This window comes from Episyrphus balteatus, chromosome 2 (assembly GCF_945859705.1).
Source record: "Episyrphus balteatus chromosome 2, idEpiBalt1.1, whole genome shotgun sequence".
Taxonomy (NCBI): Eukaryota; Metazoa; Arthropoda; class Insecta; order Diptera; family Syrphidae; genus Episyrphus; species Episyrphus balteatus.
This window is the reverse complement of record NC_079135.1, coordinates 76643131-76663669: the sequence shown is the minus strand read 5'-3', so window position 1 is coordinate 76663669 and position 20539 is coordinate 76643131. Positions and strand designations below refer to the sequence as shown.

Genomic DNA, 20539 nt, shown 5'->3' with positions numbered 1-20539 from the left:
AAAAAGTATTAAGATATGTTTTTTAACTTTTATTTGTCTATAATGTAATCAACATTTGATGTTTTCACATAAGTTAAACTATAAATAAGATAATAATAAAAAGTTATTTATAAAAATTTCGATTTTTAAGTTAAACACTTAACTAATAACGACCATACATTATTTTCAATAGAATTTGGACAGACAAATCAGTGCAACATCGTCATTCCTCTTGTTGCTAGACTAGAAAAACATTTTCTTTTTTTTTTTTTTTGTTCGACAAAAATCAAAATGAAGAAATAAAACTTCTTAAGTTTGATAAATAAAATATCTACCATAATAGTATATCAAAAATACTAGTTTCTTTGCAAGCTTCTTCTTCGATCGGAAGTTTTTCTCACTGTAGGTCTATATGTTGGAAGATCTATATGCACAAGCTCACGAACTTCATCGAGGGGCTTCAAAGCCCTTGATTCTGTCAAGTCATTGGCATAATATGATACCTCATTGGAAGATTGCGTTGATTCTTTGTTCTGCATTGGACGCATAAAGTCAAAAATGTTTCGATGAGTTTCTGTTTCAGCAGGTACTAGATTATAAACTTGACTACTTTGTTTTCTTACTGCGTGGGTTGTGTTTAGTTCACGACGGAATTTCTCTTCTTCAATTCGAGGAATATATCTTGGCTTACGTTCGTCTCTTCCTTCCTCTTCTTTAAAGCCCAGATTAAAGAATTTTGGTGCCTGAATCGATATAAGTGGAAGAAGTGTTTCCCTTGCATATCTTTCTGCGCGTTCAAGCAATTCACTTAGTTTGAAAGGTAAAAGTTGTACAGTCAAGGTTTCCGGGGTATTTACAACCAGGTCCTTATGCGATCTAGAACCATCAGTTGATGTCTTAATCCGTTGACGTGGTGTAGTTGACCGAAGAAGTGGTTCAACAATTTCATCTAGAACATCATCCGATTGCATTTTCCTGCCACTACTTACAACTGATCGTGGATCCTTCAATATTGGCTCGAAAATTTCTGACAAACTTCGACTTGTTTCTGTAGCTTCTTTATCTAAGGAATTTCCTTCAAATATTGAATGCCATGGACCTTCTGTTGTTTCGTTAAGTTTTTCGGTTCTATTTATTTCTGTTAGAGCCTTGAGAATTACCTCATCTTTCCTTCTCTTAATTGCTTCCACAGCATCACCATCATGAGGTCCTTCAGTTGAAACCTTTTCTGTTGTATCTTCGGTTATATATGTGCCGTAATCTTCTTCGTTGGGAATTTCACAATTTCCCGGAACAAGTTTAAAGTGAACTGGAGTTCCTGAAGTCAATTTAACTTGAGGCTTGCAATAGGAATGACTTCTTCCAAAACTATCAGTCAAAACGATTTTGTCAATATCCCAATGTGGTAATCCTTTGGATAACCAACCACTGTACGACTTGTATTGAAGACTGAGACTTGTTGGAAAGCCTAAAGCCGGATGAGGAACTATTATTTTCGAAACAATATCTCCTGCGAAAAATTCGGTATCTTCTTTTCTGAAAATTAAACAAAACCAATAGGTATTAGGTCTTGCACGATTTTTCAAAAACTTATCAAGCTTACTCTGATATACGGAAAGTCTCGTTAAGACCCCCCTCACCCTCCAAAGTAGCTTCTATGCGGCCAATTGTTCTCAAAGGCAGGTCGTTAAATGAGTTGAAAATTTGAATCTGAAATTGGTGGGCACAAAATGGCTCTTCTTCACGAGTAACCAAGTATAATTGTCCACGTCCAGTAGATCGATCGGCATAGTAACCCATATTGCCACATTTTGCCCCATTACTTGTAGCATTCGTTTCGTATTTCGAACAAGGGAAGCAATTTCCACTTAGAAAATTGTCATAGCTGTTACATGGAAATGCTGGAAATTGACATCTTGGTGCTACAGAATCAATAAAAAACTTGTAAGCTCTTCGATGATTACAAAGCGAACGACCTTCTTCATCTTCCACATTTTGAGCTAAAATTAGATGAATTTTTATAAACTGTTAAATAATTCGTTAACTTTTTTGATATCAAAAATACTTACACCAAATAAAATCGGTCACAGCTCCAACAAATAAGTTTGAGCACCCGTTTTGGACTCTTCCTCCATTCGGATAAAAGTCTACATCACCCATAGGCTGCCAAGATCCAAGTCCACCTAGTATCAGATTCTCTCCATTTGAATGAATGACATCGACAAAGGTTGCATCAGTGCTATCCAACCTCACTTTTGGATGTTGAGCTTCAAAAAGCGGTCCAGCTGGATCCAATCCAGTTATACGACTCAGTCCAGGCAACTCAGCTCCAGCAAATCCAGAGACATGAGCACCTAAGCTGAATCCAATTAAATGAGTCTTGGCCAGGTCCAAGCCATTATACTCCTTAAGGTTATTTATAAGCATGGCAACTTGCTTGCCCACAAGTCGAGTATTTGCAGCTGCTTTAACGTAATTCGGAAATGTTGAGCCGCTAGCCCAGTCAACACATATTACAATGCAGTCTTCAACAGCCATTAGGGCTGTTTTCATTTCGTAGATCCAAACATGAGGACATGCTGATCCAAATCCGTGGACGATAACGCGAATTGATAATTCGTCAAGCCCACGCAAATCGTCTAGTGTAAACGATGATTTCGTAAGTGGTGTTGTTGTTTCGGTCGTAACATTTTGGCTGGTTTGATTTTGTTTGGCAAACATTGATGTCATATTGACAAATGGAATTTCCATCAGAGGTTGTTCACTCCTGGTTAAGATAAATATGAAAAATTAACATATAAAACTCTTGAGACCAAATTTCAACTTGGAGCAGATACAAACAACAGTCTTACCTATTTTTTGTTGAATAGAAATAAAAACTTGTATTTATTTCTTCAGGTGATGCTGGTAGCATTTCCAAATAACTAAAAGGCCCAGAATCATCAAAACAGCCAACATCATTGTAACAAACCCTTTTTACGGCTCTCTTCTTTCTAAAGATTTTATTAAAAAAAAAATATATATCACAAGCACATAAAGAAGACTTTAATCTTTTTTATTTTTATATTTTTGCATTTCAAACCTATGATTTGTTTTTCGATTCAATTCCCATTCTTTGACAGAATCTTGGACAGCCTTTAAAAGTTCTCTGTCATTGATTTCATCTAAAGCTTCCTTTTGAGGTGTTCGCCATTTAAAGTTGAAATCTAAAAACCAAACCATTAAAATAATTGTAAATAAATATTCGACAAACGGTAACAGAAAACAGGCAGAAGTTTTGAACCTCCATAATACCCAAGTCAAATTATGTTTAAGGCCTAGTTTGCTGCTCAAACGAAACGAACATTTTCCAAGTCTCCAAATCAATAGCAAAATGCAACAATATAATATTCATCGAAAAATATGTCAAAGTACAAGAAACACCGCGGAAAAACCGTCTTTGCAAAAAACAGCGTTCACCGCAGTTTTTTCCACAAATTTTGTGAAAATGAAAAAAGTGACAAATTAATAGGTATTGTTGTTAAATACTGCCGTCTTAGAAGTCCACGTATCATCGCGAAAGACCGTGGCAACATCGCTGAATATTCTGAATAACCAGACCACGGAACCCAACGAATGATAAAGCCGTGGACCGCCGCAGAGAAAAACCGTGAAGGACCGCGAAAAAAAGCTGTTCCGTCTTTTTTTTGCGGTCAGTCGCGGTTTTCAGTGTTTTTTTTTCGCGGGCCTTCGCAGTTTTTTCCGCGGTTACTTGCGGTGCTCTGTGGTTTTTTTAGCGATGCTCCCCGCCGTTCGTTCATTGTTAGTCAGTCGCGGTCCTTCGCGGTTTTCTGCCTCAAGATGAAAAAAAAAAATGCCCAAAATATGACAGAAAATATAAAAAATAAAATGCACGACTGGGTCGCACGTACTTGGCTCTTGTAGTTTAAAGTATTGATATCTTAAATATATAGTGTAAATTTATGATTTTGTTAAGGGGGGAAATCCCTCTGGAATTTTTTATTTTTGCATTATTTTTTTCCACCTAATAAATTCATTTATCAACCGAAGAAACTAGTTTCAGTGGTCTTAGCCTTAAATAAAGTCTCATAAGTTCCTAAATAGTCCCGAAATCCATGCGCTCCGAGCCTAACATAGTACGAAAACGAAAACTTTAAACGCATTTTTCTCGAAACGCGTTTTTTTCCGCGCCGTGCAACGTAACTCAAAAAATAATGAAGCTTTCGACTTGAAATAAAATGCAAATTACTCGTTAACTAACTGGCCACTGCGTGAACCTAAAAGTTCAACAAAATTTTTACAATAAATATTTTTTTTAACAATTTGTTTATAAAGAAACATTGTGTTTTTTCGTTTTTTTGGTCTCTAATTTTAATTTTACACTTGTTTTTAGTAAATTTAGGTTCATGCAATGCGTATTAATATATTTAATTGGAAAAAAATTACTTTTTGGATTATAAATAATTTTCTGGACCAGGGCATTGCACGGCGCAAACGCGAGGCGTCAACTTTAAAGAGCTGAAAAGCCGCCATTTTGTTTTTTTTTTTACTTAAAAAAAATTGTATCAATACTTCATAATGTCAAAATTAGCATATACTTTTCCAAATTTCAATAAATGCTTTCGGTTTTCCAAACAAAATTATTGAAAAAGCAGTCGTCCAGAGGGATTTCCCCCCCCCTAAGTTTCGAAAAAATATAAAAAATTATATTTTTTTATTTTTTTTTTCTAAAACTATTTAAATATTTTTTTTTACATTTCACACTTCAAAATGATATGAAATACATGTCTGTAAATTTTGATTAAAATTGGCTTATGCTTTGATGAAATATACGAACCTTAAAAATATGTCAATATGTCAAAAACGGAAACGCCATATTTCCGTTCCGGGTTTTTTTTGAGAAAAACTAAAAACGCAGTTTTGTTAGAATCAATAAGAGTATTACGTACACCAAATTTAATCAAAATCTTTAGAGCCGTTTTCGAGAAAATTGCAATACCTCAAAAATGGTATATGGGAGATATGCGTTAAAAAGGACATATTAAAAAAATAAAAAAAACGGACCAAGGAAATTACCCATAAATCATCTATACCAAGTTTCAAGCAAATCCATCCATCCGTTTAGGCCATAGCTCGATGTACAGATGGACGCACAGACGCACAGACCGACCGACGGACGGCATGACGAAAACCACTTTTTTGATCTTCTCCATAATCGTTATGTTGGTTTTGATTAAAACCTCGATTTTTTTTTCTACACGAAACCAATACTTGCCCTATAGATACGGTGACCATATTTCTAGGAGCGAAATCCGGGACAGATACAAAATTCGTTGGATATCGTTTTGAAAAAATTGGTTTTTCAAAAAAAAAAAATAATAATAAAATGAGTTTTCATAATTTTTCCTAATTTTGATATCAAGATTTCTTAAACGATTTTATAGGACGTTGAAAACCTTTAAGTCGTTTCCAAAGGGATCCAGAAATAAAGAAAACGGTTTTTATTAGGTACCTAACTACTGTTAATAACTTCTAAAAAAAAACTACTTTTTTAAGCAAAATTATGAGAGCTATTTTTTAACATTTTAATTTTGTTTTAAAAGATGAATTTTGTAACATTTAAATCAACTTTTAATATGTCCCTAAAAGTTTTGAAATTTAGCTGGGTTCACTATTCGAAAGAACTTTTTTCTGACAAAGACAAGCTCAAACTAAACAATTGACGACAAATTTTTAAAAACTAATGCTTTTATTCGAAAAATTAGAAAAACTTTTATTTTCCAACCACTGTTTTCTTGTTTTCCGTACAAAGTATTTAAAATTTTGAATACAAAAATCAGAAAATGTGGAAATACGATACAATCACGGGACAAATTACAAAATACGGGACACTTATACGTTCCGGGTTTCTTAAATAAAAACCCGGGACAAGCTATAGAAATACGGGACATTCCCGGGTAAACCGGGACGGATGGTCACCGTACCTATAGAGCAAGTAAACATATTTTCATACAGAGTTAAATCTAAAAAATGTTTTTGTTTCAATCCCAAATTTGAACAAGCATAAGAAAATTATGTACCTTAATCTTACCATTAAATTTTGACACAGGTACTCCTTACATTCCAAACATTTTTTAAACGTCTGTTACTATCTACATACTCATAACAGACACAAACTTTACATTTTCATTCCCCTTAATAGATGAGATTCATCTTACTGTCCATAACAATTTTATTTTTCGCAATAATTTTAAATTTTATCACAGCATGTATCGAAGAGAACTTTAGCAGCATTTATGTTTCAAATCAGCAAAATGGTTTCGGTTTTTTTTTCTAATTTAATATATTTTTAAATTAATGTTAAAAGCTACTTAAAATGGCCTTTTAAAAGGGGAAAACCTATTTTTTATAACAATAATTTGAATTAAAAGTATGAATCATGTTAGCGTTAAATTAACGAATTGAAATTCGTAATAACTTGAATTTTTTTAGCGAAACTAAATATTTTCCCATTGAGCAACAAACATAATTTCCGCTAAATACGGATATTTTTCCCCAACGATTTTTTGTAAAATTATTTCTATTTCCACCCACTTACCTGCTGTTAGTGTTTGTACCACAACGCACGCGATCAACACCACGATTATTGTTCCGTGCATCTTTGAACCAATGAGTATAGTTTGTATTTTATATGAATAAAATTATGTACATATTTTGTTTGTATATTCAATTTCAGTACGATCTAATGCAATTTTATTTCGCACCGAATAAATAATACGTATACGCCCGAGTGTATCAGCTGTTGGCATTCGGAAATATTACATAATTCACTTTCATTTTCAAAAATCAAAACAAAATAAAACGACAAAAAAAATAGATTGGTTGTGTTAATTGCACAGACAAATAAGAAAAAAAAAAAAACACTTTTCAGTCTTTAAATTCAGTTATCACCCGGTGAGTTATCTGACAAATACTTAACACTACCACTGATTCAATTTAATGAAGAAGATACACAATTATTGATATTAGTTGATTCATCTTTTGCGTGAGTTTTGTAACGTTTAAAAAAAAAATGTAAACAAACAGCGCTAGCGATCCGATTGATGCGGTAGGTACTTGAAAAATGAAAGTGTCACTTTCACACTGAACGGCTGTTGCGCCGCGCCGGCGCAAGTATTGGTGGTTTGGCTGTTTGACTATTTGGCGGTTAAACTGCCGAACTTGGTTGGCTTTCACTTGCTTAGGAGTATGCACTCAAACTTGTTTGGTTGTAGCAAGTTTGATGTAGGTCTGAAATGGAAATAACAAGAAAAAAAAAATACAATTTAATTTTGTATAATAATTTTATGAGAGGAAATGCATTCAAAAATATATAAAAAAAATATGTACTTATTTGGTAAAACTAATTATTACTACCTGGTACATGACTAGTCATAAACATTTATGTGAATAAAACTGTTACAAAATATTTTACTTTAGGCTGTAATAATATCGTGTACGTATAGGCTTTGGGCAGAGAAAAAATATCTTGAATGCTTATTTACTTGATAAATTTTAATAATGTTTGATTAATTGAATGATAAATGGAGTTAAGGAAGGTTAACAAAAATATTTAAGCTGAATTTATTGATTGATAGATACTTTATACAAAGATAAGAAAGTTCGTTTGCAGAAGCTTACCATTGATCCAAAAAAATCAAAGCAGAGCTTAAATACTAACAATTTGTTTCTAGAACCAACCAATAAGTTACGTTTTTCGTTAAAAAATTATTACAAAGATTGCATATTATTGATGAAACATGACAATCAGATACGATTCTTATTTCAGAGCTAAATGTCTCAAATTACCCCTTTTTAATATGGAAGATTGTAATTGGCAACCCTATCAAATTAAAAGTCCATTTTTAAGCATTTCAAATGTCACTGCTTTTAAATTCGTCTAAGTTGGACAATCTTATAATGCCAACCAATCTTATATCATGTTAACAAAAACATAATAATTACAAAAATGATATATTAAGATTAAGAACATGGTAAACCTATTTTAATATAACACTTAACATTTTTAGCCAAAATGTATGAACTAACATAAATAAGACCAATTTTTGAATTTGAAATTGAAATTACATTACATTACATATTAAACTAATCTGAAGATAAATCTCCGGACTAGAAACACTGCAGCTTCGGAATCTAGGTCCATTTTGCTGATACAACACAAGACATTAATACAACACAGAAAGACAAAGAGAGAAAGAACGATAGAAGAACATACAACACTGAACTACGTGGCACAGAGGAGGAGACATAGTTGAAAATTGTCTCATGTTATCGCACAGGTGGCTTCAGTTAAGCTGGCGATTTAGAAAAAACTTCTGAGCCGACCGCTGGGTTTGAACCCACGATGTCTGGCTCTAAAGTCATCTATCTATTCCTCTGTGCCATGGCCACCTGCTGAAATTGAAATGTTTTTAGAACCAAAACAAACGTCTTTTACTGCATCACCGAAAACGATTCAAAATCTGTTAATCGTTGTTTTTTCAAACAAATATAAATTTTTGGAAAAGGTTAAAGGTTCTTGTCAAGACTTTCTCGTAAACGACAAGACTAGTTTCAATGAACATTTTTGTACAAAAACGTTTAATTAACTTTAATTATTGAAATTAAAAAAAAAAATCAAAAAATCATACATATCGTCGTCTCATGAGAAAACCTCGTAACTCCACTTTTTTTCAAAAATGACTTTTGAATGCCATTCTTTAAAATATGTCAGCGGAGCAACCCAGAAAATTTGGGGTCATTCCGAAAACTCAAAATAGACTTGAATTCAAATTTTGCACAGCGCGTTTCTTCCCAATTACTCTGTTGTTTGTTTACTCTTTCGTCTCTCCTGTAAAATTTTGATTTTGGGAGTTACGAGGTTTTCTCATGAGACCGACGATATTTGAATTTAAAAAAAAATCAATTTTTCATTTCATTTCATTTTTTTTTTTTTTTTTTCAGAAAAATCAATTTTGAAAACTGTAGGACATTAATGTCGTTTTCGATTGGTTTCACTCAGAAATTCAGAATTCACTCATTCTGAAATCCAATAAAACAGTCTGAATCGCTTCCACTCAATTCTAAAATTTTATATCCGTATTGGTAAATAATCAAATAAAAACTTTTTGCTTTTCTACTAGGAAATTTGGTTTGATGTTTAATTATTCAAATATTAGTGATTTTGAGTGAATTCTGCTTTGAAATCAAGAAGAGAATTTTTATTCTGAGAAGCCAATCGAAAACGACATAAAACAGTCAAATAAGGTGAAATGAATGCTAATAGAATTTTTTTTTTTTTGCTCAATACCTTCCCTTTGCCATTCTATAACTTACCTCAAAAGTTTATATTAGAAAAATCTTTTTTTTAGATTTTCGACATAAGTTATAAAATATCCAAGCCTATTAGCAATTATTCCAAGATTGTACAAGGGTGTTTTTTAGTGCATATCGTAAAATTTCCCACTTTCTCAAAAAACACCATTTTTTCATGGATAAATATGTTTTTTTTTTTTTTTTTCATTAGATTATTTGATTCTTATAATTTTTTTTACAAACAAATGAGTTTAAACTGGCAATATGGCATAATTTCTGAAAACGAACTTCACAAACTAGCTTATATTGATCAATAAATAGTCTTTTTCAACTAGGACAAATGAGAATTTCCAATACAACTTTCAAATTTGAAATGAGATAATTTCAAACTCATCTGGACTAAATTTACCAGTACTTTATTGGGTACATTTTTTTTTTCATTTCATCAAAATGAAGTGAAAATTAATTCATTTAAAATTTTACATTTTCATGGGAAAATATTTCATTTGCTCTAGTCGAAATATGGTAGAAGATATCGCCTCATTTATTGATTTATAAGCATTTTTTATTAAGCCTGTTCCTTTTGTTTTTACTATTATTCTTTTGTAAAAGATGCTAGCAAAACATGCAAAAGCAACCACGAATAATCATTCAGTGTCGGACTGGCAATATAACTGACTTGGCGATTGCCACCCGGCCCCTCAGCTATCCCCTTAGTTACAAAATAAAAATACATAAAGAACATGTAAAAAACAAGTACAAATACAAACTTCAAACAAAGAAAAGGGGCCTGTTTAACAAATGCAGGCCCTTGCTCTAACTATTTGAAAGTTATATTTATAAACATACAAGAAGTGAAAAGGTTTGGGGCCCCAGGGGTGTACAATTGTGCATACCCTTGTACCGGGGCAGTGCCCCGGGCCCCCCACGTACTTATGCCAGGGCCACACGCTAGATTGTATTTAGGGAAGAAACAGGATGTAAGAAATAAACAACGAAAAAAACAGATACCTATGATGTGCACTCCGTTTCCTTAGTTTCACCTAAGATATCTATCTTATAGACTTGTATCAACAGAAACAGAATATGCAGATACAAATTTAAGGGTTTTTCGCGTACCGTACTTGTCCTCGGGTCTTGCTTGTACTAACTTGCAAGTAACTTTTTTTTTTTAGTTCCGTGGAGGAAGCAGCGACGGGGCGCGCCCCTTTTATCACTTTGCCACCCGGGCCCCTTTGCCCCAGTCCGACCCTGATCATTATAGTACGAAGACAAGTTTATATTTAAGGAGTTCTTTCAAGAACTTCAAAAAATAAAACTTCTTCCACTTGCGTGGACCGAAAGTAAAAGGTAAACACATAACATAATGTATGTAGCATATCCAAATATTTATTGACTGAACCAGATACCAGACAACGAGTTGCTTCCACCACTCAAATTATTGTTTGATAGGTATGCAGGTAAACTTCAAACATATTTCAATGTACAGTGTAAACATCATTAAATACAACTCAATAGTTTACTTAAAAATGTTTACCACTTTTCTTTCTTCTTTCTGTAAATATTTTCTTAATCCTTGTTATGGACAGAATAATAGACTTCAATGAAATGGGATTATTAAAAAAAAAATCTTCCAAAAATACATTTTTAATTAATAAAAAAAAAAAAAAACAAAACAATAACTCAAGGTTTACTTCTTTAATAAAAATCTTAATGTTATGGTCAACCTTCAGCCACTGACATAATTTAAATAGGGAAATTCAAAAAAAGTTTACAAACTGGTACTGACCTTTACCATACTACAATTGGTTCCGTCACTGTAAAATTTGGTTAAATTTAAATACGTTTAATTTTTTTGGGGAAATTTGAAGAGTTATGAATTATGATGAATGAAAATGAAGAAGAAATGTTGAAGAAAAAGACTACTAGTTCGTAGTACTTAGAGTCACTATTAAACTTGGTTTATAAAAATTGTTTAAATAAGAAGCTCGAAGAAATCAAAAATAAAATAACCACAAAGAATTTTGTTAAGATATATCATTTTGATTTATGTTATAAACAAATGAAATGCAGTTGTTGAGTATTAAAAGAATATTCAAGAAGAGGTAATATTATCTATAGTATCTCCTTAAAATCTCTTCTTAATATTCAATTATGTAAATTATTTTTAATTTGTTTGCATTTTGAATAATATTTCAAAGTCGCAGATTAAAATTCTAGTTTGAAACAAAATTTTAATTATTACTTTTTTTGGCTCTAAGAACCATTCGTGGTTAACAACTTAGATTTATTCTTTTTTATTGTAAATATAGGTATATAATAATGAATAAATAGTTAAAAAATGTAAATAACCTCGAAGTTTTAGTATTTATTATTTAGCCATTTAATTAAATTCAAGTTCTTAAAGAACTTGATTATCTACCTTGACTCAAATGTTCAAAACTTGTTCACCTCCTTAAATGTTCATTGTTAATCAATTCAACTAATTCTTCTTAGCTAAAGTTCTTGCATGATGACATTGAAAATATTGGTATAGTTAGACCTACACGACTTCTTAGACGTTGAAATATATTGTAAGCCGATTTTACTTTCACACAAATCACTTTGTTATTGAATCTAATTGGCAAAGATTATTATCTGACAGTAAAAAAAACAAGTTGGTCCATTTAATGTTATGTAACAAATAAAATGGTACAATTATATTCTTAAGACTTATTAAAAGTAATTTAGACAGAGCGAAAGATATAATAAGTTAAAAGGAAGCTGACATAACGCTACCTATTGCTTTTGATTTTATTTGAGTATAATAAGTGCTCGATATAATATGGATACAAAAAATAATTTTTCTCAACAAATGGCAACCCTGACTCCTGCTAGAGTATAGAGTGGTAACCCTTGTATGCATTGTTTAGTTAGTTTAGATGAGAGAAGGTCGAAGTATGGCAGGATCTTGTACTATTAGGATGTATTTTCTAGGAGTATTTCTAGCTCGGAGTTCCAAACCCAGTGACCGCCCTCATAACCCTTTGGTCCATTCATCTTTTGAGATGTTTTTTAAGGCGTTTGTAAAAGTCAAGCCTCTCGTTGCAAACATCCAATGTTGTGATCTTAAGTGACAATATTGCACACATTTCCTTGCATCATTATTCATTAATTTAAGAGACATGAGACATAAAAGTGAATGAACTTCGAAGTATCAAAAATCCTATCATAAGTTTTCGGCACTGGTCTATTCAAATGTGTTTTTATTTGAAAAATAACTAGTTTAGGGCAAATTTAGGATTCGGAAAAAAAAACGAACTCGAGATAACAATCAGACATGACGATTGTAGATAATACAAAAAAAAAGTTGGTCTTGCAATTATTCTGTTTCTCTCTATATCGAGCCTAAACTAGTTAAGGGAATTACTTCAAACTTCTTAGTTAAGAATTTTAGTGAGGAAATTGAAATTTTCTTAGACCAAAATTAACGCTAGTACTTGCAATAAGCCCAAAATGAAGAAGGTTGTTTTTTTCTAAAAAAGGGCTACAACGATTTTGATTGAAAAAAAATACAAAATTTGTATTTTATTCAACAAAGGTCACGAAGATAGAAATAATAAATAATTTATCTTTTAATTCTTGTATCTAGTTTGTTCCAATATGTATATTTGAATAAATGTGACTGAATTCGTTTGTTCTTGAACGGGCCCGGAATAGAATTAATATGCACGATAAATTTACTATCATACATTTTTTTCAAGGTTAACCATGTAACGTATCTTTTATTTTTAAATTTAATTCTATTTAAACTATTAAAAAATAATAGAATTTGTTTATATTTTCAAAGAAACTCATCCTTAAAAGGATTTCAGATTTAAAATAAACAAAAATCATGGGTTATAAAAACTTCTATTCTTGGACATGACAGACGTGATTATAATTTTTAAAACAATAATAGGAAGAAATTAAATCTTTTAAATCACCAGTAAAAAAAAACATCAGACAATAATTTTAAGTAGCCGGTAATACATTATTCATTTAGAATAATATTCATATTTTAGAATGTGTTTAATCACTTTTTTATTTCAATTTATAATATTCATTATAAGTTGAAGTAAACAAAGTAGGTACCTATCCAAAAATAAATTAATGTACGAAGTTAAAGAGTACTGCAAATTCTTAACAATAACGTCTCTCCTGTTAACAATATCTTGCAATAAAAATAAAAATGTTTTAAGTTTTTTTTAGTAGTGACACACAAAAAAATCAACGAGTATAACAACATATTCGTCTAATCATCTAGTCATCATAACTACCAGAAGAAATCTAAAAGGTTAAAATGATCATTCCGCTTTGACAAACGAAGCGTAATCCACTTGTACTATGTAGTTTCATAAGCGCTTTTTGTATGTTTATTTGACGTCCACGTTCTACTGACTCGCAGCCAACTTCATTAAGTTGGTTTAATAGCATTTACAAATTTAAAGGCGCTGGGGAAAATAAAAATAGGAAAACTTTGACCAAAAATGTTTCTAGCCAAAAACTCTCGTAATTTTGTGTTCTAATATCTTTCTCCCAAAAATATTCATGACCCCGATTCAAAGATCCAATAATGTCAACGGATTCGGTTCACCTGATTCCCACCATCAATTCACCTCTTACTAACATTTCCGGTTGAAACTAAAAACTAAAAAAAAAAATCATGAATTTGCTGTTAAATTACAATATGAAACTCCATCATGGAACAATGCTTCACTAACTTTTACTAGACATCAATAATGGTAGAAGTAGGTACAAACATAAAACCACGAACCGCAATTTTAATATTAGTGTTAGCCATTTATACAATTTGCGCACTTCTACTATCCATTGCTTTTCAAGCGAATCATTATTGTTCCTTTTTATATTCAAAATGAAAAAAATGCAAAATTATGTATGTGTATGGGTATGTTAACCAAACCATTGAATATAAGGTTTTTAGTTGTCAAGGCTTTTACCTATTTTGTTTGTAGGCACTTCAAAAACAGAAGTCAGGAAACATTTTGTTGATATATATTTTGATCAGCAGTCAATAAACGCATTATTTCATAATAATTTCGTATTTCCACTTTCATTCAGAGTTAGTCAGTTACTTCAACGGAAAAAAATAAAAAATCAACCAAAAGAACTCAAAGTATTGACCCACATACTTCATTTATTATACACAATGTTTGTACACTCTGGTTGTTTTGATTAGATACACTACCAACAAAATTTACTGAAAGTAGGTTTGTAGTTATAACATGTGATAAAACAGTTAAAGAATAGTTTACATCTCTCAAATGGTACTCAATTTTTTGTTACCGGTTATTGATTCATAAATTTGATTGATAGGAACCAAAAACCATGATAATAAAAGAAAAGTATTGAGTAAAAACAATATAGGTATTAATCCTCTAAAAACGTTTTGTCAAAACCTTGAGTTCTATTTGTTTTGAATGTGGCTTCAAGTTTCTATATCGGCGAAATATTGTCTTTACCGAACAAAAATTACCTATATTTTTTGTCTTCTTTTATAGTCAGCCTATTTTAAAATATTTAAAATTACTCTAGTTTACACCATTCTAATTTTTAAGGCAGTCGTCTAAATTTTGGCTTATTATAAAAACTTTTTTAATTTCCAGTACTTTCTACCAGTGAGAGATATTGTTGTTCTAATTAGACAAAGTCTGTGTGATCTTTTATTCCAGAAAACATATTTCGAGATAGAAAAGTAAAATCCTCTTATAGACTTCTTTTTACAAAAAAGGTATTGTCTAGTTTTAAATTTAAAGAACTGTTTTAAAAAAACATATGTTTAGCTATAATTAAAAAAAACGTAGTAAAAGGCGAGTGTTATACCAATAGCTTCAAATTAATTTTGCCATATATTTGTCATATATAAAATACATTTTTATTTTATCAGATAAGTATAGTCTTCTTATTCTATTTTCATTCATGTTGAAGACGCAAATAGGAACGTATAAATATTTGTATTTATTTGTTTTTCCTTTTTCTTGCTTAATGCACAAATATTTGAAAAACAAAAACCTACCTGACCAAAGCGCAAATCGCTTTTATAATAAAATGTCTGCTTCTATTATTGTGACGCGCAGTGTATTTATACAGGGTTAGGGTATCCCAAAAGTAATGGTCCAAACGGAATATGACAAAAGACCAGTGAAGGACTTAAAAAAAATTGTGCGTGCAGGGGAAACAAAATACTAAATCAAAGCAGAGTTTTTTGAAATTTCACAAAAACTAACTACAATTTAATCGAAAATAGCAAATATTCATGATGAACAAGCTAACAAATTCTAAAAGTTTTTTTGCTGGCATTTCAACATATTCCGTTTGGACTATTGGTCAGCAAAAAAAAACAACTTTTTTCAGTATTCAATGAGTTATTTATTTAGAGGGAAACTATAGAGTCACCACAGTACACATAATAAGGTAATATATTCCGAACGTTGTCAAAATTTGTTTGTCAAAAATGGGCACCAATCTGTCAGGTCGGCCTTTAATTTTTATATTTCAATCGCAGTAAACAGGAAATTTGTTTTTGTTTTAATTTATAAAATGTCATTTAAAAATATTATAAATTGAAAAAAACAAATTTTCTTCGTGTTTCATCGCGGAAAATGGTAAATAATTGTTTAAAAATTAGTGGTGTGTGTGGTTTATCGGTTTTTGTGCGTTTTTCGTCAGTATTTTAAACAATTAAGAATTCGGTAGCTGACATTGGTCGCCAAAGTGTCATGTTTTGACAATCTGGCGACCAATGTCAGTTCGGAATATATTACCTTTTTATGTGTACTGTGCTTTTGATAATCATTCTGTGAAACGCGTACTATTACACGATGCCTCTTGAGTCAAAGACTCAAATTTGACATTTCTCTTTTGATTTAAAATTTTTTGTTGTTGTTGACAGTTAATGACAGTTACGGTTAATAACGATTCAAAAAAGTAAATGTAAAAAACAATTGCAAGATCTTCTATATTTGGATTAAGTCTAAGAACCAGCAAATTTGAAATACATAAGTCTAAAAATTAAGTGCATTCTGAGATAGGGTCAATGTGGGTAATTGTAAACAGGGGTAAATGAGAACATGGCTCATAACAAGCTTCAGTTAAATCTCTTTGACGCATACATATACATAAGTACAAATCGCGGACGCATGTATCTTTTAACTTATACGTCAAACTCATTGCTGAATTCATTGAGAGAATTCATTCGACGAGCGTATTTTTTGTAAAAGATAACGTTAGTCTTTCAGAAATATTAAATATTTTTGCAGATTCAATTAAGTCAGTATAATTTGCAAATACTTTTTAGTTTTGAATTTTAATGTAGATTCTATGTGAAACAAACAAATTTTATAATACAGGACATTTATGTCGATTTTCATGTCATTTTCATAATGGGAAAATATAAACAACGTATTCTGGGGGTAAATATAAACATATATTTTTGCTGAAAATATTGGATTTAATAAAAATAAAGTATTTTTAGTCAATTACTATTGCTAAAGTGCCACGGAGTCACATTTTAAAGCAGCCTATGCATCACTTTCAGTGGATGATGTTGCAAAATTGGTTCTTTGACGTAAACAAAAAAAAAAATATGACGTTCAGAGCTGCTCAGGATGCGTATTGGGTGCCTACATATATAAAGAAACAAAGGAAGAAAACAAAAACTTTTATTGAAATTTGAAGAAGTTTTTGTCAAATACCTTCTTGAAAGTTTTTCAAGTCGTTATCCATAATATGATAAAGAGGAAATTCTAAATTTTAAACCACTGTTTACATTTACCACGAATTTGTAAAAAAACACAAACATTTGTAAACATGCCATATTTGACAGCAATTTAAACAATTTGGTAAAAATTTGTTTATATTTATAAAAAAGAATTGCCTTCAATTCATATTTGCATTTGAAGATACCTGTAAAGTTGTTCCGTAAAACCATATTAAAATCTATAGTCAAAAGAAAAAAAAGACATGAAATTGTTTACATTTACCCACATTGACCCTACATGACCTCAAAAAAAACCCGAAATAGTTGACTCACTGAATTAAAGGTCTTCAAAACTATTGGATACTTTCCGTGATATCTTAAAATTTAGCATTGTTATTAAAAAAAAAAATAAAAAATTTGAGATTTGTGTCATATCATTTCTATTTTTTTTTTTAATGTGGTAGCTCCTTTTTTGCTGTAGAAAAGGTTAATACGACAAACAGATACGACAAATTACGAGTAATAGTTCATATTCAAATTCACACAATCGATCAGTTTACAAAAAAAGGGAGATCTTGCCATTTTGTCAGTACCTATCGGCTAAGGTATTTTTTTGAATTTTGTTCTGAATGTTTTCGTAAAACGATTAAAGAAAATTAATACCTTTACACACCAACAAATATTAGGTTTGCAAATATTTCGGATCTATGAATAAAAGCATTCCTCTATAAGATTTTATTTAAGTTGAACATTGAAAGCAAAACAAAGATTTTAAGAACGCATTTCTGCATCTATTGATATAAGCCAACAAACCGCACTGTATGAACCCACAACACAAAACTTTAAAGCAGCTAGAAACACATAGCCGCACCACCTCTATCGTTTCCCCTGCCGCTCCACTCAACACTAGCACTGTCACATTTTGAAATAAATTTTAAAGCGAAAATCGTTTGACTAACCATCGATATGTTTATGTGCTCATACCGTTGTTTCGCACTTATAAATAATGCACTTGCCCCACATTCAACTCAAACAAACTGTAAATTTTATACATTTTCAAATAATTTTCTTTTTAACATCAAATTGAATCTAATTGCACAATATCTATGAGTATGAACTTGGATAGATAGATACCTTTAGTTAAAAGGAAATCTCTTCATGATTCTTTTAGGCCGTTTTGACTGACCAAACTATATCTCTCTTGTCCACAGGCCTTGGTTTGGTGGTGGTTGACTTTCGCGCGATGAGTATCTTTTACTTAATTTCGAAATCTTGTTTCGTGTCAACACACAATACGAACAAAAGTACTTAGCTACTTTGAAAACAAAATACAAAAAGTAGATACAGATACCTTTATTAAGATATTGTTTTCTATACACGGAAAGTTAACGCCGCCGCGCAACAAAAAACCATTCAACATAACGAAAAGAGACGAACAAATAAAACAGAATACAACAACACTTTTGGCAAACTTTAATAAGAGCAGAAGGAATTTAATTGAAGTTTTAATCAAAAGATGCACTCTCGGACCAAAGTTGAATGGCTTGCTTTGGTAGTGTCAAGACAAGACAATAATTTAAGGTACCATAGCGATATGGACTTAATATCGAAAACCAAGAGCGAATTGAACGGGAGCCACGGAGTTACTGACTTGATGAAAGTGGAAACTCCATGATGAATTCATATTGCTTGAGCTCCGGCTTCAATAGGTAGACACTTGTATAGACAACTCTGAGAGTGGGGGAGCTGGAGCATGCAATGTGGCTATACAATAAGCTCATACTTTGCTATCAAAATGACGATACCTATCTTTTTCTTTTTTTGTTTTTTGTTTTACTTTGGTATCTTGCAATAAAAACAATAATAGGTAGGTAAACATAAAATGTAAAGAAAAATAATTTGAAACAATAAAAAAAAATTCATAAATAAGCTGCGATAAAAGACTTTGGATGTCAGCAATGTAATGAAAGAGACGCAAGCAAGAGCATCTTTTTGAAAAGTTTTTTTTTTTTTTGTATCTTTAAAAAAAAGTTATGGCTTTATTATTGTTGTGCGAAATTAAACGCACTGATGAGTCTGTGTAGTTGGTTTCCGGTTTATTACGCCGCATTGTGCCATAACGATAATTAAGGCCGCAACAATAGTTATAGGTCAAAATCAAGGAGATATACCTTCATTAGATGTAACTAGAACCTTTTTACAACGACTTTTTTTTTACTAAATAACAAAATTTTAGGGTAAATGGGAAGAAGAAGTTATGGGATTAGTTCTATATAATGAGTCCCCTATCGAAAGTATTTAAACCACTTTTACGCTTCAAGAATGATGCTCATGTGAAAGGGAATTAAAAACCCTCCCGGCCCTTTACACACTTTTGTAATTTGTCATCTTCGAGTATTTTCTGACGACTTTCCCTATTTTTTTAACTTGCTCGCTCTTTGTGCAAAAACTAAGAGAAGAGCACCTACTTCTATTTCTCAAGTGAAAAAAGATGGAGCACGAGATGCAAGGGGCCGAGTCAACTGAAGGTTGCTATTACAGAAGTTATTTACTATTACAGGAGCTTACTTTACTTGTAGGATAAACAAGTTGTTTTTTTAAACCAAATCATTTTTTTTTTAATTAAAATTATTTTTTTTTTCTTTCTCTTAAACATGCAATTTCAACCAATTTCGTACCTACAAAATCTTTGAAAAAAACTTTAATATAAATCAAAGTTTTCACAAAATAGAAATGATCAATTTTTTGACTTTTTTTAATTACTGAATAGCTACTAAATATCTTAACAGTTTTCTTATGTATGCACGATTTTGAAAGTATGTATTTTCTTTTTCAAAAAATTGCGTAGGTGTTAATTAAAAAAATCAAGTTGCATACTTTTTTGGCGCTCAAAATCATAAAGTTTTTTGTTTTTTTTTTTTCCTTTGAAGAATGAATTTCATGTTCTTTTATAGACATTTGCCATATATTTATATAACTACAGTGGAATCTCGCTAACTTGAACACATACGAAACCAGGCCTGTTCAAGTTATTAGATTGTTCAAGATACTGGAACATGTAAAAAAGTCTTTTTTTTGCATGAATTCAATTTGTTATTATAAATTAATGTAAATGACATAAAAGACGATTAGAAAAGTAGTATCCTACATTGAGGAAATTCAAATTTCTGTTTAAATACAATTTATTTGTTCAAGTTAAAGACCTTCAAATATTTAAATTATTCAACTTATAGAGTCAGCAATAAAAAAGTTCAAGAAAATAGGATGTTCAAGTTATTGGATTGTTCAAGTTATCGTATGTTCAAGTTAACGAGAGTCCACTGTAGTTGGTAACGGGTGTGACATATTTACTTCATTTTTGTTCCTGATTTGTGACTAAAAAATTTTCATATTTCCCACACCTAATGTTTTTACATTTACCTACATTTTTAGCCTGTCTTGTTACGTCACAATCTTTTGAAATAAGAT

At 31.2% G+C, this 20539-nt stretch overlaps 1 protein-coding gene across 2 annotated transcripts; it reads right to left on the bottom strand.

Moving 5' to 3' along the window:
- Positions 1–314: 314 nt before the first annotated feature.
- Positions 315–18730, bottom strand: LOC129910759 (uncharacterized). 2 transcript variants are annotated; one of them, XM_055988266.1, is made up of 7 exons: positions 18206–18730; positions 6578–7269; positions 3062–3185; positions 2832–2972; positions 2049–2746; positions 1583–1979; positions 315–1515 (listed from the first exon to the last, which is right to left on the bottom strand). In XM_055988266.1, exons 2-7 carry the CDS (start codon positions 6636–6638, stop codon positions 336–338), a joined length of 2601 nt encoding a protein of 866 aa, XP_055844241.1. In that variant the 5' UTR covers positions 6639–7269; positions 18206–18730; the 3' UTR covers positions 315–335. The 2 variants fall into 2 exon arrangements, with proteins under 2 accessions (XP_055844241.1, XP_055844242.1); XM_055988267.1 differs by having other exon boundaries at positions 18423–18730.
- Positions 18731–20539: the final 1809 nt, after the last annotated feature.

What these genes read in the sequence shown, in the direction of transcription:
- LOC129910759 (XM_055988266.1), bottom strand. Translation starts at nt 6,638, where the DNA reads ATGCACGGAACAATAATCGTGGTGTTGATCGCGTGCGTTGTGGTACAA. An exon ending in GGTACAAACACTAACAGCAG is followed by an intron (nt 3,186 to 6,577) that starts GTAAGTGGGTGG and finishes TTTGGTTTTTAG; the next exon opens with ATTTCAACTTTAAATGGCGA. An exon ending in GAGACTTTCCGTATATCAGA is followed by an intron (nt 1,516 to 1,582) that starts GTAAGCTTGATA and finishes TTTAATTTTCAG; the next exon opens with AAAAGAAGATACCGAATTTT.